The sequence below is a fragment of the Rhipicephalus microplus genome, chromosome 2 (genome assembly GCF_043290135.1).
Source record: "Rhipicephalus microplus isolate Deutch F79 chromosome 2, USDA_Rmic, whole genome shotgun sequence".
Taxonomy (NCBI): Eukaryota; Metazoa; Arthropoda; class Arachnida; order Ixodida; family Ixodidae; genus Rhipicephalus; species Rhipicephalus microplus.
Genome location: NC_134701.1, coordinates 208,302,008 through 208,320,629, shown reverse-complemented (window position 1 = coordinate 208,320,629; position 18,622 = coordinate 208,302,008). Strand labels below are relative to the sequence as shown.

Below are 18,622 nucleotides of genomic sequence, written 5' to 3'. Positions count from 1 at the left end.
CTGCTTTTACGAAAAGGCATGATTAGAACGGAGTGGTCCGGGTATGTGATATTGCGACTTGTAACGGATGACCAGTGCGATGGGATATGTGCGGAGGGGGCGTGATGTACGGTGGATGATTCAGTGAACTGCTAGTTTCGTAATTGGTAAGACCACTAAATGACCCACTCGTTACGCAAGTGGCATTGTGTGACGGCTGGTTGTTCCTTTGAAGTTAGAGAACGCTTTATTGGTCATATTATATATATATATATATATATATATATATATATATATATATATATATATATATATATATATATATATATATATATATATATATATATATATATATATATATATATATATATATATATATATATAGTGGGAGTAATAATTCATGGGCCAGTTAGTCTTCGTGAAGGTCTGGGATATGACACAACGGGAGCGTTGTCAACAAGCATAAATATATTTATATATTTATCCTTGTTGACAACGCTCCCGTTGTGCCATATATATATATATATATATATATATATATATATATATATATACCCGATTCCTTTACATACATTAAGCCTGCCTAAGGCTAGTTTGTGAACGAGTCCTAAGCAACGGTGTGGCTCAGTGGTAGAATACTAGGCTCGCACGCAGTGGACCCGGGTTCAAATTTCATTGTGTCATTGGTGCTTTAAATGCGAAGCATTTTTTAGCGAACTTCGGTGACTTTGAGCGTATCTATCTATTCATCTATATAGCTGCTGACGACCTTTAGCTCTCCTGGCCGTTTCGATAATGGTATCAATGCTAAACTTGGTATGCCATAACATGACTGTATGAAGAACATATTTGACTACTCATAACATTAAAATCATGATATGTATGTCATGAATGTCATAATTTACATTTGATGGTCCTGCAGCTCTTGCGGTGGTTTTGTTCACATGGCATGTTGCAAAACTGGTATGGTATGGCATGATTGCATGTCGAACACAAGCGACAGACCCTAACAGGAAAGTTATGACATGCGTATCATGTAACAACATGACTGCATGCCACGCTCATGATGCACTCGCAGCCGTTTCCCTGGCGTCACATATACCAAATTTGATTTAACAATACGGGAATACGTGACGAACGTATGTGACTGGTGGAAACATTCTAATCATGAGATGTGTGTCATGCGAAAACGTGACTGCATGCCACAGTCAAGGCGCCAATACATTTCGGCGTGATGTAGTGCACGCGCTCGCCCGCGTTCATTTCGTCGCGTCACGCCGGCGTTGCCACGTATGCGCCGGTCCTGCCGTATACTCGCAAGCGTGCGCCGCGCTGCGTTGCTTTGACGCATGCGCGTTTCAGCGCGTCCGGCGTCCGTCCGTCACGAAAAGAGGGAGACGCAGTGTTGTCTGCGTAACGCATCGGCATGAAATGCAGCATGTCGCATTTCGCGCCGGTTGCCGTCGGGCCGCGCCGACGGACGCTGGTCGTGCCTGGTGTCAGGCTATAGAGTGCTCGCGTTTGGTTAACGTAGCGTCGCTGTGCCCAGCCTGCGCGCGCGTCAATGCTACATTGGAGTATATTGGGCCCTCTATGATGCGCTCGCGGCCGTTTTGATAGCTCAACATATACCAAATTAGGTGATACGTGACGTCAATGGATGACAAAATAAATGACTGGCGCAAACATGATAATCATGACACACGCGCCGTGTAAAAACAAGACAACATACCACGCTCTTAGCATGCTCGCGGCTGTTTCGCTAGCTCTACATATACTAAATGTGTGACGTGTATATATGGCGAAGGTAAACGATACATCCGTTCATGATAATCGTGTCACGGAAGTCATGTACGGCAGCATTTACCTCCACTGCGTAAAGTTGTGCTGATTTTAAATTGACATAACGTTTCTCATTCGTGCTTCGCATATCATCAATTCCCACTCTACTACGTGGGATCTGCTACTTTTTTTAATTTACGGAATGAGTTCTTTTCTTTTGATACGGGTTACGGACAGCGCTGGCGGTGGTGGACAACAATGGCGCCGCGCTAGGCCCGTGTTCTGGTCTCATAACAGCTTTCGCTTTCACATATGTGCGAGTTTGGTGCTCGGACCTAGCATTTACCACAAAGTGCCCTTAATGTGCGCTGATACCCATAAGGGCATGTGCTTCATTAGGCAGTGTCGAGCATAACCATTTTCTTGTTCACCCTGAGAAAGAAAAAGGTGTATTTAGAAGGCTGTAGTTATATTTGAAAAAAAAAGAGACTCGTGTAAATTAGACATTTGTTTCTTAGTTGGTAGTAGGCTACAGCCACACTATTATCCCGTGTAAAGCCTTTTTATTCGCGTTCGTAATTGTTTTTGTTCGATGGCAGCTTCGACCTATCAGCTAGTGACTCTCTGTGTCTGCTTGCGTAGCCATTTAAAGAATAGTCTGAGAAACGCAAACGGATACCAGCTCACTAGAGCGGCCATCTCCTCTGCAAATACTTCTTACAAAATCTGAGCTCATGCTTTGTTACACCATGCAAAAGTTTGGCACTTTCGCGCATTCATATTCTCCTTATTGGTAGCACTTGCGAGAGACTTGTGATTACATCTTATTAACATTTATTAGACCTGTGTAGCTCAAATGAACGTTCCTTTGAGGCTCCACGAATTATTAAAAAGCGCACCGGTGCACGCTAATGATTTGCCATCGTCACGCCCTCCTGATTGAAATTAGGAGGGGTGCCCGTTAGTCCCCATCCTATTTTGTAAGCTTACAGTATTTCGACTTTTTAAACTCTGGTACAATATTAGATTACACTGTGACCTGTGGAGACTGGTAATACTTCACGAAGTTTAGCACGTTGTACCATATTTTCACTTAACAGTAGGCGACCAATGAAATCATTGGATCCAGTTAGATAGATAGATAGTTAACTTTTTTTGTCTCCAGAAGAATCTTCACCCTATTTTTATAGGGGCAAGACTGCGGGCCGCTCCCACGTTGTGACAGGGAGGCCAAGCCTCACCACCACATCGTGGGCCTTCTGTACAGCCCGGAGTTGGTCAAACCAGTCGTGGCTCGTGAGGAAAGCAGAGAAGGCTTCCTCCGTCAAGCCGTAGATTGTGTGGTGCTGCAAAGAGGGGCACGGCCAGAGCATGTGCTTAAAGTCGCTAACCGACCCACAGTCGGGACATATAGGGGAGACTTCTGTGTACCTACTGAAGACGAAGAGTGTGGGATACGACTTTGTCTGCAGAAGCCTGAGAGTCATGGCCTGGGGCCTCGTGAGATTTCGATGTGGCAAGGGGAAAGCCCCGCGGCTCATCTGGTAGTGGCTAGTAATCTCGTTAAAGGTGTAGAGAATGTCCCTGAAGCGGGGTGGGTCAGCTTCTGAAAGGGTCGGACCGAGCCCGTCACTGGTCCCACCCAGCACACCGGCTTCCCAGTGCCCGGCGTGGCCGGCAAGATCTCGCGCCTGGGCATGGACCAACTCATTGACGTTGGCCGATCCCCCTACCTCGGCGCCTTCGTGCGCCGGGAACCATGTAATGACGTGGTGAGTCAGCACCTTACCCTCAATTGCCCTAGCAACTTCCTCACAAACAGCCCCAGTTGAGAAAGCTCGAAGGGCTGATCTCGAGTCCGTAAATATCTTTTCTCTGTCCGACCTGAGGATTGCCAGTGCAATGGCCAGTTGCTCTGCCTTAGAAGCCGACGAGGGGCTGATTGACGTGGCTGATAATACGCGTCCCTTTAGGTCCACAACGTTAGCAACAAAGCGATTGGAGTCACCTTCGTACTGGGCAGCGTCTACAAAACACGACTCCGCCTCATGCGCATGTGCGTACCGCAGAAGCGCAGAGGCGCGAGCCGTCCCCCTGCCAGCGTTGAAAGTTGGATGCACGTTCCTTGGAATAGGGCAGACTGTAATAGCCTGTCGCACACAATCCGAAAGCTGAGTGGTCCTATCCTTTAATGTCGTTGGACTGAGCCCGACTTTAATCAGGATTCCCCTTCCAGCTGTCGTAGACGAGAGTCTGGAAATCTGTACGGTCTGCTGAGCTTCAATCACTTCTTGCAATGTGTTGTGTATGCCAAGTCTTGCTAGGTTTTAGTGCGTGTGTGCATTGGGAGTCCGAGGACTCTCTTAATACACTTCCTGATTAGCGTGTTCAGCTTGTTAATCTCGTGTTTCTGCACTGTGCATGGGAGTGACATAATTCACATGTCTCATGAGGAACGCGTTAAATAGCCTGAGTAGATTATCTTCGCTAAGCCCCCCTTTTTTATTGGAAACCCTTGCAATGAGTATGAGTACTCCTTCAGCATGTCCTGTAAGTTTATCTATAATACGCCCGTGCTGACCGTGAGCTTCAATAATCATGCCTAGCACCCGCAGAGAACGAACCCTGGGGATCTTGCACCCGGATGAAGTTCGTAACCTAATATCTGTCTCCTCGGGAGGCCTCCACCTTTAGGCTTTGGTCCCCTTCTAGTGGGACGATATAGAAGCAACTCTGATTTAAAAGGTGAGAGACGGAGGCCCATCTGACTACCGTGTTTTTGACGCAATGCACTGCCGCTTGCAGTGCTTCTTCAACGCTGCCGTCCTACCCACCAGAGCACCAGAGAGCGATGTCGTCAGCATAGATTGTGGAGCCAATACTCTCCGTTTGCTCAAGCTCGACTGTCAAGCCCTGCATCACTACGTTAAACAAGAGCGGCGAAATAACCGACCCTTGTGGCGTACCCCGTTGCCCGAGATCATAAGTCTTTGATGTTAGGTCACCCAGTTTGATGGTGGCCTTCCTACCTCCGAGAAAGGACTGCACAAATCTGTAAAAGATTTCTGCCAGGTCAAGGCGGGAGATCGAGTCTAGAATATGCATATGTGATACTTTGTCGAAGGCCTTTTTCAGATCGAGACCGAGAATGGCCCTCGTGTCTCGGGTGTCTCTATCTGATATATCATGCTTGATGAGTAGCATAGCGTCCTGCGCAGAGACGTGAGGCCTGAAGCCTATCATGTTGTTTGGAAAAAGATCCTCGTCCTCAATGTGCTTAAAGAACCGATAATTTATCACATGCTCCGCCACCTTGCCCAAGCAAGACGTGAGAGAGATTGGCCGGAGGTTTTCAGCCCCAGGGCTGCGCCCAGGCTTGGGAATAAGAATCACGGACGCAACCTTCCACTCATCTGAAAAGACACCCGATTCCCATATCCGGTTGATTTCTGCCGTTATAACCTCTATTGACCTGTCGTCTAAATTGCGCAGCAGTTTGTTAGTTACGCCATCGGGTCCTGGGGCTGACCGGCCATTGAGCTTTTGTAGTGTTTCGCGAACGTCCGCCTCTTGGAACGGCCTATCAAGGCGCACGGCTGGTTTGCCCTCATATCGTGACCAGGCCAGCCCCGGAGATCCAGCATCGCCCGCCAGAGGAAGATACCTCCGTGCTAAGCACGTGGCGATTTCGTCATCCCCGTGGTGCTGGCTTTCCGCATGTAGAATTCCATCCACCACCGGATTCTGGCTGGTTTTGGTCTTATTTCCATGAAGCAGGTGCTTGAGTAGGTTCCATTTCCCACCTATTCACATCTGTCCATCCACCATGTTACACACTTCCTGCCATTGCTCTCTCTCAAGTACTTGGCAATGTGTCATAATTTCCTTGTTTAGCACGGCTAGCCTCTTTCTAAGCCTGCGATTGAGCTTGTGCGTTTTCCATCGAGACAGCAGAGAATCCTTGGCCTCTAGTAAGTGTGCTAATTTGCTATCCATCTGATTAACCTCGAGCTCGGTGTGTATCCACTTGGTCGCTTCTTCTACGTTCCCTCTAAAACTAGCCATCCCTCTTTCCTGTCTGATCTTTCGGAAGTGATCTCAGTCTATGTACTTGAATGTTCTGGGAGGCTTCCTGCCTACCTGCAACTCTGTGCTGACAATATAGTGATCACTCCCTAATTCTATTCCCAAGTTAGCCCAGGAAAATTTCCCTGCCGACCCCACGAATGTGAGATCAGGAGTCGAATCCTGTGACACAGAGTTGCCAATCCTTGTGGGAAAGTTGGAATCTGTTATTAATGTGAGTCCAAGGTCCACCGCTGCCTGCCAGAGATTCGCGCCTTTGCGTGTGGTGTGCGGGTAACCCCAAGCCTGATTGTGGGCAATAAAGTCACCGGCCACAACAATGGGGGCCCTGACCCTGCCTGCTACAGAAACTGCCTTGACCAACAACGAAGTGAAGCGATGGTGCCCCCCTCTAGGGGAACTGTACACGTTGAGGATGAATATGCTATTTTTGAGCTCGCCACTCGGGATAACCTCGCCAAAAAGGTATTCAATTTTGCACCTACCCATCTTTAAGTGATGCTCGATAAAAGTGTGTTTGTTAGAGACCAGGGTGGAGACCCCCCTACCTTACAGCCCTTTGTTTACGTATGATGTGTAGCCCGGCAGGGAAGCTGTATCCGTTAATACCTCTTGTAATGAGATAATCTGCGGTCGCGATGCTCTAAATCTGAGGAACTGTTGTAAGGCCACCCTTTTTTGAGAGAAGCCCCAACAGTTCCATTGCCAGATCGTGAAGTTCAATATGCCGTTACTTGCAGCCATCATTACTGATGTCGGCTGATCCAGCCTGGGTCCTACCATAGGTTGCCCCCAAGGAAGTAGCTCTACTCTTAAACAGCGACTTCACGCCCTTCTTGGCTCTCAGTTTGCTCAGCTCTTCTTCAATCTTGGAAGTACTAGCACCAAGAGATGCCATCGCCTCGGTCATTTGCTTAAGAGTCTCCTTGATCTCCACCAAAGAATCTGTAATTTGCACCTGAAAATCAAGCTCCTCGTTCCTCATATGCTCAGTAGTGGCCTTTCTTATTGCCGGCCTAACCTCAGAATGGGTGTCCATTGGAACCTCCGCTATTGGCGACTCCCCTATATTCTCAACGGGCCTGTTCGGCCGCGATGGAGGAGCGGCATTCACAACCTTAGCTCCCTTGATTTCTGCTATTTCAGCCTTGAGCTGTTCGACAATGCTTCTGAGAGTAGCATTCTCCTTTTGGATACTACTAACTAGCTCGAAGCTAACATGCTCTGAGTCAGCACCCCCCTTTACCTGCGACTGTGACGTATTTGTGGCCTTGGTGGCCCAGGGTTCCTTGTCAGCTCCTGGTGTTGTGATGCGAACCGAAGAAGTCCTAGATAGAGATCTTGCCCTGGAGGCTGATCGCCCTCTGGATCGGGATCGGTCGCCCTTGGTTTGGTAGCGACCACGCTGTGTCGCACTGGCACCCCCTGGCTTCTCCGTGTGCAGTGGTGGGAAGTCTTCCGCGGCGTAGCCTCGCTGAAAACCCAGGTTGGAGTCTTGCCTCTGTCTTTTCTTTCTCCTGTGACGCACAACATACAGGATCTGGAAGCGCTGCTTCCATTTTCTGTCTGCTGTTACGTGTGCTCCTCCGCAAAGTTTGCACATCGGCTTGCACTCGTGTTATTCCGATGGGGATTTGTCGCCGCATATTCCCTGCATATGACTTCATCTGGCGTAGGACATACGTCAGCACGATGTCCGACCTTGCTACATGCGTAGCAAACATCGGTCTGCCTTCTGAACAATGTGCAGCGAAACATGCTCGCACCACAAATAACATGCTTAGGAACTTTGAGTCCATCCAACAGAATCACCGCCGCTTTCGAGTTTTTGATTCGTTTTGCTTTAAGAGCCGTTGGGTTTCTGTCATGAACAATCAGCGCCTGAAGTTTCACCGGGTCGATGTCGAGGTCTACCCCTCGTATGACCCCTTTGCAAGTGTCGTCCGGGGCAGCCATATATGCATTGACTTCGTACTCCGCACCGCTTAACGCAACACTGGATATGCTGGCATACGTCCTGGCGTTTTTCTCCGTCGGAGTGCTCACCACCGCAACGTTTTGCATGACGTTGGGACAAACTACGTCCTCGGCGATTTCTTCCTCGCCCAGATTCGCCACCCTGGTGAGGGCGAATGCAAACTTGATTTGGCTAAAATGCCTCATGTCGAGGCCATTGCATGGGCAGACAATTACTCGCAAATGATCTTTCGGAAGCTGTGGCATTCTTGACGCGGCTATGACGTGCTTTTTGACGTTCGTGGGTAACCAACGAGGCTGCGACACCATCGCCACACCGGGCTTCACCCTCGGCGCCTCGCCCGTAGCGTCGGGTACGGTTTTGACTTTCCGTCGATTACCAGCCGTGGTGCAACCAGGAGATTGAAGTTCCTCGGGAGAACCATCCTCCCCTTCTACCGCAACTTGCATAGACATGGCGCAAGCGGTTACACGACGGAGAATAGCGGGAAAGCACCGTGCGTTCCGCAGCTTTTGCGAACACCTGCGCTCAGTTGGCGCGAACGCCCAGGCTTAGCTCGGTGCCTGCTCGACGCAGGCAGACAAGTCGTCCCAAAATGATGAAAAAGGGTGCCCGCCTCGAAAACTTGGTGTCCATGGGTTCTTGGTGCTCAGGCCGATACGGTGATGATATAAGGTCAATGGTTGGCGTCAGAAAAACGCTGCTGAACATTGACAACGACGGAGCCGATATGAGCGCGTCTACACACTTCGGCGACCGCAGCGCCTCCCCCATTGGATCCAGTGAACAAATCATTTTTAATGTTAGGCGTCGTAAACATTTGGCCTATAAAAAGCTTGAATAACTAACAGTTTCATTTTAATCGGATTCCTTTATGATTAATACAAATAATAAGTTGTTGTTTCTTCACATGCCTTACACACAATGTCTACTTGAGGCACTGCGTTTTTCAATATCCGGAATATTTTGACCAGCAATGTTTACAAATTTTATTTGTGCACCTTTGCCTATAAGTAAAAAATATTGATTCAACTTCTTGATTTCCACCCTCAGTGCTTTTGCCACACGTGGCAAAGGCTACCACGTGCCAACTAGTGACAGAAAAGCCTCTTTTTTCCCGGAGTAATGCAGAATAATGCAAGTTGTTTTCATCCACTTCCCATCACGTGCCAAAACACGGCACACGCCGCATTGGCGCGTGCTTGTTAATAAGTCAAGTCGTCCTCACCTTCAGTTGCCCTCTTGCCGTTGAACAGGCTCTGCCACTCCGGTAAACAGAATACAACGCATTCCCTTCGCTCGTGACCTTAGGCGTCACGCAGTCGCGTGCTCGCGACACGGCAAAATAGGGCTACACCGAGAGGGAACGAGAGCGAGAGGTAAGACACGGGAAGGCCCAAAAACATTGGCTTTCACGCGTAGCGTGGGCCTCCTTCGAGTCTAATGACGCCTAGTTACGCTGATGGAGCGCGGTCATTTCTGCATATTGCAGGAGACAAGCGAGGAGCGGCCACCGGCAGAAACAAAACAGGGAGAACGCTTAGCCGCTTGCGTCGGGGCGGTGACTTCACGCTGCGTTGCGTGCGCGTTTTTTTTTTTCGTGCCATTCCTCGCGTATACACTTCAGGCAACTGTCACAGCTCACCAAACGCGCGACTCGAGCGACTTGAATCATTGCGGACCGGCGGGCATAAACGAACTGTTTCGCTCAGTCAGCCCTGTCCAAAACAGCACCATTCTGCGACAACTCGTCCATGTTTTCTGTTTGCGTGCCTTTGTGTTGTTTATGTGCATGTTCATGTCTCGAAGAGAAAGTGTGACCTGTGGGAAGACAGCTGAGAATTTCAGATAAGAAATGGTGCTCCTTGCGGTGAGTGAGGGCTTCCCCTCATTTGTAGCTCGTCTTCTAGCTGGAAACCGAAACACCGTGGGGTCTTGATGACAAAGCACGCAAACACCACATAAAGTGCAAAGCGCGTTTCTCTTCAGTTGGTCGCTCGTTCCCTTCTTCTTGCACAGTGTACGTGTGTGTACCAAAAGGGAATGGTGAATCACGTGTAAATGAGAAATTCATTTCCATAGCTGGGACAGTCATTGGCAATCAGCGTGGATCGTCACTCCACTGAAGCTGGATTTCTTTATGTGGGAACGAAAGACGTGCTAGCAATGGCAATGCCGTCATTCACGAGCTTATACAGAGCGTGTCCTTCAGCTTCTCGTTTCTTTGCCCCCTTAATTAAACCATACCTTGTACCTTTAACATGCACGCCATTCACGGAATATTGCTCAATCCAGCCTAAAGTGTTAATGCATATTACTCTCGCATCACGAGAGTTTGTTAACATCAACTCATATTCGCACACAAACCTGATAACACGGAGAACACCAAAACGGCCTACGCGTCCTGCTCTTTTTTTCTGACAGCCTGTATTGTGGTCACTCAAAGGCTTGCGCTACACTCAAAGTCAAGTGCCGGATAACGAATGGCACATAGGTAGCACGCCCCTGCGTAATGAATAAAATCCTGTCTATAGGTAGTCAGCAATAAAAAATACCCGTGACATCCACGCGGCATGGAAGTCACGCATACAGCAGGTAAGACCAGGCGCAAGAAGGAAAAAAAAAGAAAAAAAGGGGGAGAACCGCCGTCTCCGTCGCGCCAGCCTGGCGCCACGAGCCGGTATCAACTTACGGAGAACCGTTCAGCCACAAGCGTGAGCGCGGAAAAAAAAAAAGAAACGCCGCCCCCCCCCCTGTCCCCCCCCCCCCCCACCGTCGCCACGCCAGCTGGGCGCCCACCCTCACCTGCATGCTGTGGTATTTGTGCGTCACCGTTCCGTCCCACTGTCTTGTGATGGTCGTTTTTCTACAAGCTGGTCTGAGACGGAAACATTTTCCAGTGCTATATGGCACACTTTATTCAAGATATCATACATCTCTCTGCACTTGGGCATACACTGGGATGTGCAGTCCGATCGTTACTCTTTTGACTTCAATTTAAGAGTACAAACAACTTTCCGCTCATCAGTTGTCGAGGTATGACACTGTGTCATGCACTAAATAAAAGAGTACTAGTGCATGTGTGACAGCTTTCTGAAACACTGGCCAATGTATGTTGATGCTCATGTTCTACCGAACAAGTTGAACTGATGATTTTAGGAAAGCATGGCAAAAAAACAAACAAAACGAAGGCCGCGAGACAGAAAAATATCAAAATTGAAAATCTATTGGTCGATCTTTGATTAGTGGTTGCGTAATTTGATGATGAACATCAAGTACAGAAGTCAGAAGTCAGGTGCAGAAGTCAGCAGGAGAGCCCCGCCACGGTGGTCTCGTGACTAAGGTACTCGGCTGCCGACCCGCAGGTCGCGGGTTTGGATCCCGGCTGTGGCGGCTGCATTTCCGATGAAGGCGGAAATGTTGTAGGCCCGCGTGCTCACTTTTGGGAGCACGTTGAAGAACCCCAGGTGGTCGAAATTTTTGGAGCCCTCCACTACAGTGCCTCTAATAATCTTACGGTGGTTTTCGGACGTTAAACGCTACATATCAATCAATTAATCGAAGTCAGCAGGAGAGCGTATGTCACCGACATTTTCTCACTCTTTTGAATACTAAGTACACTTCTCATATACCAGCATTAATTTGTAACAGTGAACTGCGACCAAGACAAACAGTGTACTGCTGTGTAGATATTGTACCAGCTATAAAAATCCTCATTGTCTAAAGAGTAACTGCTAGCAGTAAGAATAAATATTTTGAGGTTCTTTCTGCACCATTTCTTGACCCCAACTGCATGCCGACGTTCGCAAAAGAGATGTGCAGAGGCATTATTTTTTTGGAGGGAGACCGACCTGTTCGTCGCTAATTTGTGTACGTCATAATTGACCTTGGCGCGCGTTTCGACATTCACTTGAACAGCGATGTGATGCTGAATAAAGGTAAGAAGAGCCACTCCCCCTAAATGAGATCAGTTTAAGACTGAAAATTAGTAAAAAGCACTCTTTATAGCGAAATAATGCGAATAAATTCTAATTGCAGAAATACGTAATCGTTGGAATGCTAAAAAGGTGCTGCTGCCCCAGCGTGCAGCTCGCAGCAGTTGGCGCGTAAGAAATGCAAATGATAGAGTATGAACTCTAAAATACCCATTGAACGTTTACGTGCGAAAGCGCTTTGTCTTCAAACAGCTGAGAATAGGCTGCTGTCACTGACACGCGTGTACCTCCTGACACAAATCAGCCAAATTTCTCACAGCACACGCACGTGCGAGAAACATACGCAGGTTTCGACAGCCGAACAGAGCCTCGTCCACGGAAGCTATTCGCTGATCAAATGCATGCACATGGCACAAAAACAGTTCAAGCTTCCGAAGATGGTTTGCCAAAACCCACTTGGTAGATATATACCCCGCAAAAAGACTGTGGTGCAATGGGTAAAACACCTGCTTCACGTGCACGTGGTCCCGAGTTCGTTTTCAGGGCTGTGCTTTGCATGTCAATCTCGCAAATATAGACGATTGTGATACTAATGGTTTTCTAATTACCTGTAGTCGTAATATCCGCCGCATTCTCGGCGAGTAACTGCTCTGAAGAGAATAAAATACTCCTTTTTTCCCGCCACCGCATCAAGGCTGGGCCGCCTACGGGAAGTCACGCCTAACGGCAGGCCGTATCTTGCGAGGAGAAATTTGACCTAAAATCACGGCTGATCTTTGTGCCGGCTATTCGGAAGGCCACTTCAAAATCGGACAGGTGTCTCTGCAACACGGCTCCGGAGCCGCCTAGAAGCGGCGATAACTTTACTTGATTTCCTGCCTGCGGGCGTGTAGTCTAGCCAGGATTTGACTTAGAGTGTAGTTTTTGCACTAACGCAATTCTCTCAAGTTAACCAGTGTGAAAAGTCGCTCATCTGTATCTATATGTTTTAATTTTATGACCCTTTCTAATAAAAGAAACCTAAAAGAAACATTGACCCTATTTAGCCTGATAAGCTGCATTTTACAAGTCTGATGTCATATATATTCCACTACCATAAGTTTGTTATTATGGTAGAAAATTGAGGTTGAAGTTAAATTTTTTTTTTTGGGATAGCAATTATATGGAGAGTCTCGGCTGGTTTTTGCCGTCGCCGTCGTCGCCACCGATATTCACGTATATATATATATATATATATATATATATATATATATATATATATATATATATATATATATATATATATATATATATATATATATATATATATATATATATATATATATATACGGGGAAGAATGTACTAACCTATTCTTTCTGTGGAGAGAACAGCGCCTTTCCGACCGGGCTCGTCTGCGTGCGTGCCTATCTCGCCAGGGAACAAAGGGGCGGGGGGGAGGCGCTCATGGTTGGCGCGCTGTCGCGGCAAGGATCAGCGTGCGCCTTGTGCCCCGAAAGCAGGCGAGATCTTCTGTGGGCTGTGCTCTCAACACGAAAAAAAAAAGGCAGATCCCACGTACAGTGGGAATCGCTGATATGCGAAGCACGAAGAAGAAAGGTTGATCTGTCACTTTAAAATCAGCAAAACGTTACAAGTTGAAAGGTAAATGATGCCGTACATGACGTCCATGTCATGACTATCATGTTTGGATGTGTCTTTTACCTTCGCCATTTATTCACATCAAAGACACCAAATTCAGTATATGTGGAGCTAGTGTAACGTCCGCGAAAACGCTATGAGCGGGGAATCTTGTCGTGTTCTTCTTACGTGACACGCATGTAAAGATTATCATGCTTGCACCTGTCATATATTTCGTCATCCACTGACGTCACGTAACACCAAATTTAGTATATGTGACGCTAGCGAAACGGCCGCGAGCGCATCATGAGCGTGGCATGTAGTCATGTTGTTACATGCCATATGAACGAAACCACCGCAACAGCTACAGGACCATGAAATGTAAATCATGACATACATGTCATGATTTTTAGGTTATGACTAGTCAAATATGTTCTTCATACACTCATGTTTAGCCATACCAAGTTTGGTATCGATACCGTAATCGAAACGGCCAGGAGAGCTAAAAGTCGTAGGCGGCTAGATAGATAGATAGATAGATAGATAGATAGATAGATAGATAGATAGATAGATAGATAGATAGATAGATAGATAGATAGATAGATAGATAGATAGATAGATAGATACGTTCAATGTCACCGAAGTTAGCCAAGAAATGCTTCGCATTTAAAACGGTGCCAAATGTCTACCTGGAGCGGTCGTGTTCTCTTAGATCAGCGTTTTGTAGAGTTAGGTGAGATCGCAGTCAACCACCTGCCTCACTTCGTAAATCAACACCGTCCTTACGCCGATGCCTTGTTGTTGTCATCTACTGTTGCTGCGTCGTAGGAAACTTGGTCACTTAGCAAGTGCATGTTTACTACAATTATTATTGCTCCTAAAATTGCTAGGCTTGCTTTGTGATACATTAGAATATGTTGCTGTCACATTCATTGGTCTGCCCTTTTGGCGAAACTATGACTTTTTATTACCTAGTGGTGAAATCTCCACAGGTGACGTCAGAAATAGCTAATATTATTTTTCGTATTATCGTGACATTGACTCGACGACATTTTTTAAAAACTGATATTCTAGGTTAATGGCATTCACGGATGACAATGTATCTCATTTTTGTAAATTAGAAGCTACGTAAGATCGACTAGACGCCTTCAAAATCTCTTACGTCATGGTGTTTTATGCGAGAATCTCAACGTTACATCTCCACCCGCATTTTCTTTTGACGCGTTTCATCGCTTATGGAGCATCGTTTAGCGGTAATATTGGGGTTTTCTAGATTGTGAAATTGTACTTTAAATATATGCAAAAAATCTTTTACTGATTTATTCCTTTAACACCTTAAGCAAAAAGCTATCTAAGCAGAACAAAATTTTATTGCGAAGCGTGTGGCGATCATTTATTTTTAGTGGCTATTGACAGTATTTTATGTATTATTTATTTAGAGTGTAACTGCATTTAACTACGTGTAAACGGAAGCATGTCATTTTCAGCAACTTTAATATCGCGTCTCAAAATACTTATTCCCTCGTGCTTATAGGCTTTCCAACTTTTAACCAGGCTGCTACTCCATGTGTTTGTGCTCTCAACTTTTGGCTTTGTTTTTATCAAAGTAAAGGGCCGCTACTTTCAAAGAATTGAAGAAAATTCGATTTTTAAATGACTATTGGCAATACAATTTCTGTCAATTACATTCCCATTAAGTCCAATATTGGCACATCTCATTCTTTTGCAAGCCAGCTTCAGATTGATGGATATGTGGGGTTTAACGTCTCTAAACCACCATGTGATTATGAGAGATGCCGTAGTAGAGAGCCCCGGAAATTTCGACCACCTGGGGTTCCTTATCGTGCACCCAAATATGAGCACAGGAACCTACAGCATTGTCGTATTTATTGAAAATGCAGCCGCCGCCACCGGGATTGGATATGCGACCTGCGGGTCCGCAGCCGAGTACCTTAGCCACTGGACCACAGCGGTGAGGCTGCAAGCCATGTTCTAAATCCAGAAAACGTACTGAACAAAATCAAACAAATTCATGACCATAATAGCGCTCCGGAAAAGTTAGAATAACCTACTAAACGAAAACAAAGAAATCCATGAGAATAAAGGCGCTCCGTATAAGTTAGGAAACCGCAACGTGAACGGAACACCGTTACCCAAGACGGAGCTGCAGTCTGGTCGATGCGCACCCGACAGTCGATACGCAGCGTAAGCACTCCAGAGGCATACGCTCGTCTGGAACCTTCCTATGACCACTGGTCAGCTAAAGGAAATTCCAACCCAAAGCAAGATAGCGACAAAAAGCAAGAGATGGAGGATTTCGAGAATCAGACGGGCTAAAGCACAAGCAACGCACTCTGAAAACGATGGTAGACTGCTGAAGAGCCCGGCTTCGTCACTGCTTGAGCACGTAATTCTCATCTAGACTCAATTGCAGTAGGCCTGCGTACTGCGGTGGAAAGAAACTACAAGAAAAGCGAAAATAACGTTAGAGGTGTACTCCGGAGGCCTCGGCCTACCGGCGTGCCTCCGCTCATAGGCGCGCGTATTACTATTTTCGGTGTGCTTTGATAACGAGGAAAACAAGTACGAAGGAATGAACAGGACGCATAGGTCAAAGTGGATGTTCGTTTTTTCTAGAAGTGCGCATCGGCCATCACACTGATGCTGCACTCCTCTGGTCGCTTCCTACGAAGCAACTGGTTTTGGGTTTCAACACTTGAGAAAGGGATTGGTTTTTGCTTTGCGTGGTTGCTCTACACTCGTCGCAGCAAATGGAATTCGCAGTCCTTATGACAGATTTACTAACCCCGCCACGTCGTCCATATGGAGTTCTGTCTCCTGTTGAAGTGAGGCCACTTTATCAGACCGACTGAAAATGTTTTTCTCCGTGAGACGCGGCATGGAATCTTCCTGCTTGTGCTGTGTATCAGATGATGTGCTGATTTCAATGAGCTTCTTTTTAGAGGTGAAACTTATGGCGTGGCTTGTGCGTCCCTGTTCTAAGTAACCGCTCCTCGTTAATTGTTGATATGTAGATAAATGAAAATGTACTGTATGTAGATAAATGCAAATGGTACGACACTAGAGGGTGTTACTTGTAAAAAAGAAAGATTGACGTCACACGTATGAAAGGAGAGAGAGACGATCGGGCGACTATGATCACAGGTTTTTTGGCGGCGCCGTACGCCAGGGGCTGCTCTATAGTACAATACGAACGCCACATTGACGCGCATTTGGAGGCTCTGCAACGGAGGATATAATGGGCTGCTGAGTGGTGTGCGTGCGCAGGGCGGCAGCGGCTAGCGCTTGAAGAAGGGACCCCCACGTGCGGGCATGCGATGCAGAAGCGCACCGCGCAGACCCTGCAGTGCGACGATGGGAGGCCGAAAAGACGCCGTAGCGGCGTGCGGACCCAGCTTCGCTTCACTCTCCATCATTCACCCGGTGGATATGGTGTCTTTTTTTTCATCAATGCTCCTTCGCATAGTTTTAACGTAAATTTCTCAGGAACCATAACATAACTTTATATACGAGACGAACGCAAACATGTTTTCTTTTGCGATGTAGGCCGGCCTCGATGGCAGCTGTTACCGGTGCTGGACTGATCTGTGGTATTATGTGCGAGAATTTTCCACACCGATAAAAATTTTTCGAGACCCCTACCCTCCTGGCCCCAACTATTCGTTGTGATAAAGTTTACTCAGTTCCTGAAGATAAAACCTTAGGTTGATGCAAGCGGATGCCGAAAGTCTTCTCTTTTTCAAGACAGCCTTCGAAAAGACAGGAACACTTGTGGAAACTTTGTTGCCATACAATATCCGTTGAAACATTTTTTCTACTTGAGTTTTTGTGTTTTCCTAAACTTCTGTATTGAATGTATGTGGTATGAGAACGAGATAAAATACCTTTTTGGGTATTTTTGGGTCGGAGAAAACTGATATAAATACTTAAAATATTTACACAATTTTGTACGTTTAAGAGCAGTAACGTGCGTTAAAATGTGACATATGAGATTCCAGTCACCCTATGAATGTATTATTTTCATGAGACAATGCTTGGAGGGAATTCTCCTGCTTCCACTTACGTCGCGAAAAAGGGTACAGGGCTTGAGAAACATATTTTGCCCTGTGATGTCTGGTGACAATAAGCTATATTATTTCCTTTCTTGCATCGCAGGTAGCCAAGCTTCTCTGCCAGAACCTTCCCGTGGAAGCGGAGAAGTTCGAGACGGTTTCGTGCCTCTTCTCTGACATTGTGGGCTTCACGAACATGTGCGGTAGCTGCGCGCCCATGGATATCGTGCGGCTGCTCAACAAGTTGTACTTGCAGTTCGACAACCTCTCTAATGTGCACGGAGTCTACAAGGTGAATGATGAAAAGGCGACATTTATCTTTTGTGTACAATAGGTAATGAAAACCTGAGCGAAATGATGAGCCAGCTGGCTTTCTTACTGAGGGACTCGATTTTGTTGTAGGTCGTAACCCATTTTGCCATAACCAAAGCCTAGAGGCATTTGATCACATGAACATTGCGTAACATTTTTTAGCTACTGCATAAACATTTCTTAGAGGTCCAAATATGTCAAAGACTTCATGCTAAGCATGATCATTTTGTTGTCGTTATCAATGCAAAGGTCTACAGTGCAAGTGTGATGATGGCCCTCACGATGCTGCCCCCCAATCAAAAGAGAAATCATTCTTACTAAACAAATGTTTAAAGACTTCTATCTCACACAAACGCCGCACAAAAGGCGCAGCGTCGGCATAATCCTTGACGGAAGAGTGCTAGACAAGGAGCTGATTCCATGCTTAAAGTCGAAAACTCATTTGCTTTGAGCACAAGCAAACCTTGAGGCATGAAGCAAGAAGAATCGACAAAGCCGGACGCTGTGGACAAATGGCCTGCGCTTCCTTCCACGTATTCAGCTAGAGAAGGAGCGTCCTCTCAAGGCTCCTTGGCTTATCCCTTCCTCTGTGTCTACTTTAGGTGAGCGTGTGCCAATAGTCAACTGACAAATCATTCCAATGCTGTGAACTCTTATCACTGTCATGGAAGAACTACTGAGAAGCCTGAGAACTTCAACTTGTCGAGGCGGTTCGCAAGGGTTTGTAGGCATTAAGCCAAGTCTTACAAAGTCTCACCTAGAGCCAGTGCAGGGAATCAGACATTGTCAAGTCTCACCTAGAGCCAGTGCAGGGAATCAGACATTGTCATGAAAAGCATGACCATGAATTGGGGACATC

At 46.7% G+C, this 18,622-nt stretch overlaps 1 protein-coding gene across 2 annotated transcripts in view; it reads left to right on the top strand.

Moving 5' to 3' along the window:
* Positions 1-18,622, top strand: part of LOC119169587 (guanylate cyclase soluble subunit beta-1-like) — a 133,137-nt gene that overhangs the window by 98,315 nt on the left and 16,200 nt on the right. For both annotated transcript variants that reach the window (XM_075875128.1, XM_075875132.1), the window contains exon 8: positions 17,555-17,743. In XM_075875128.1, the coding sequence (XP_075731243.1) occupies positions 17,555-17,743 (189 nt within the window). The remainder of the gene's footprint in view (positions 1-17,554; positions 17,744-18,622) is intronic.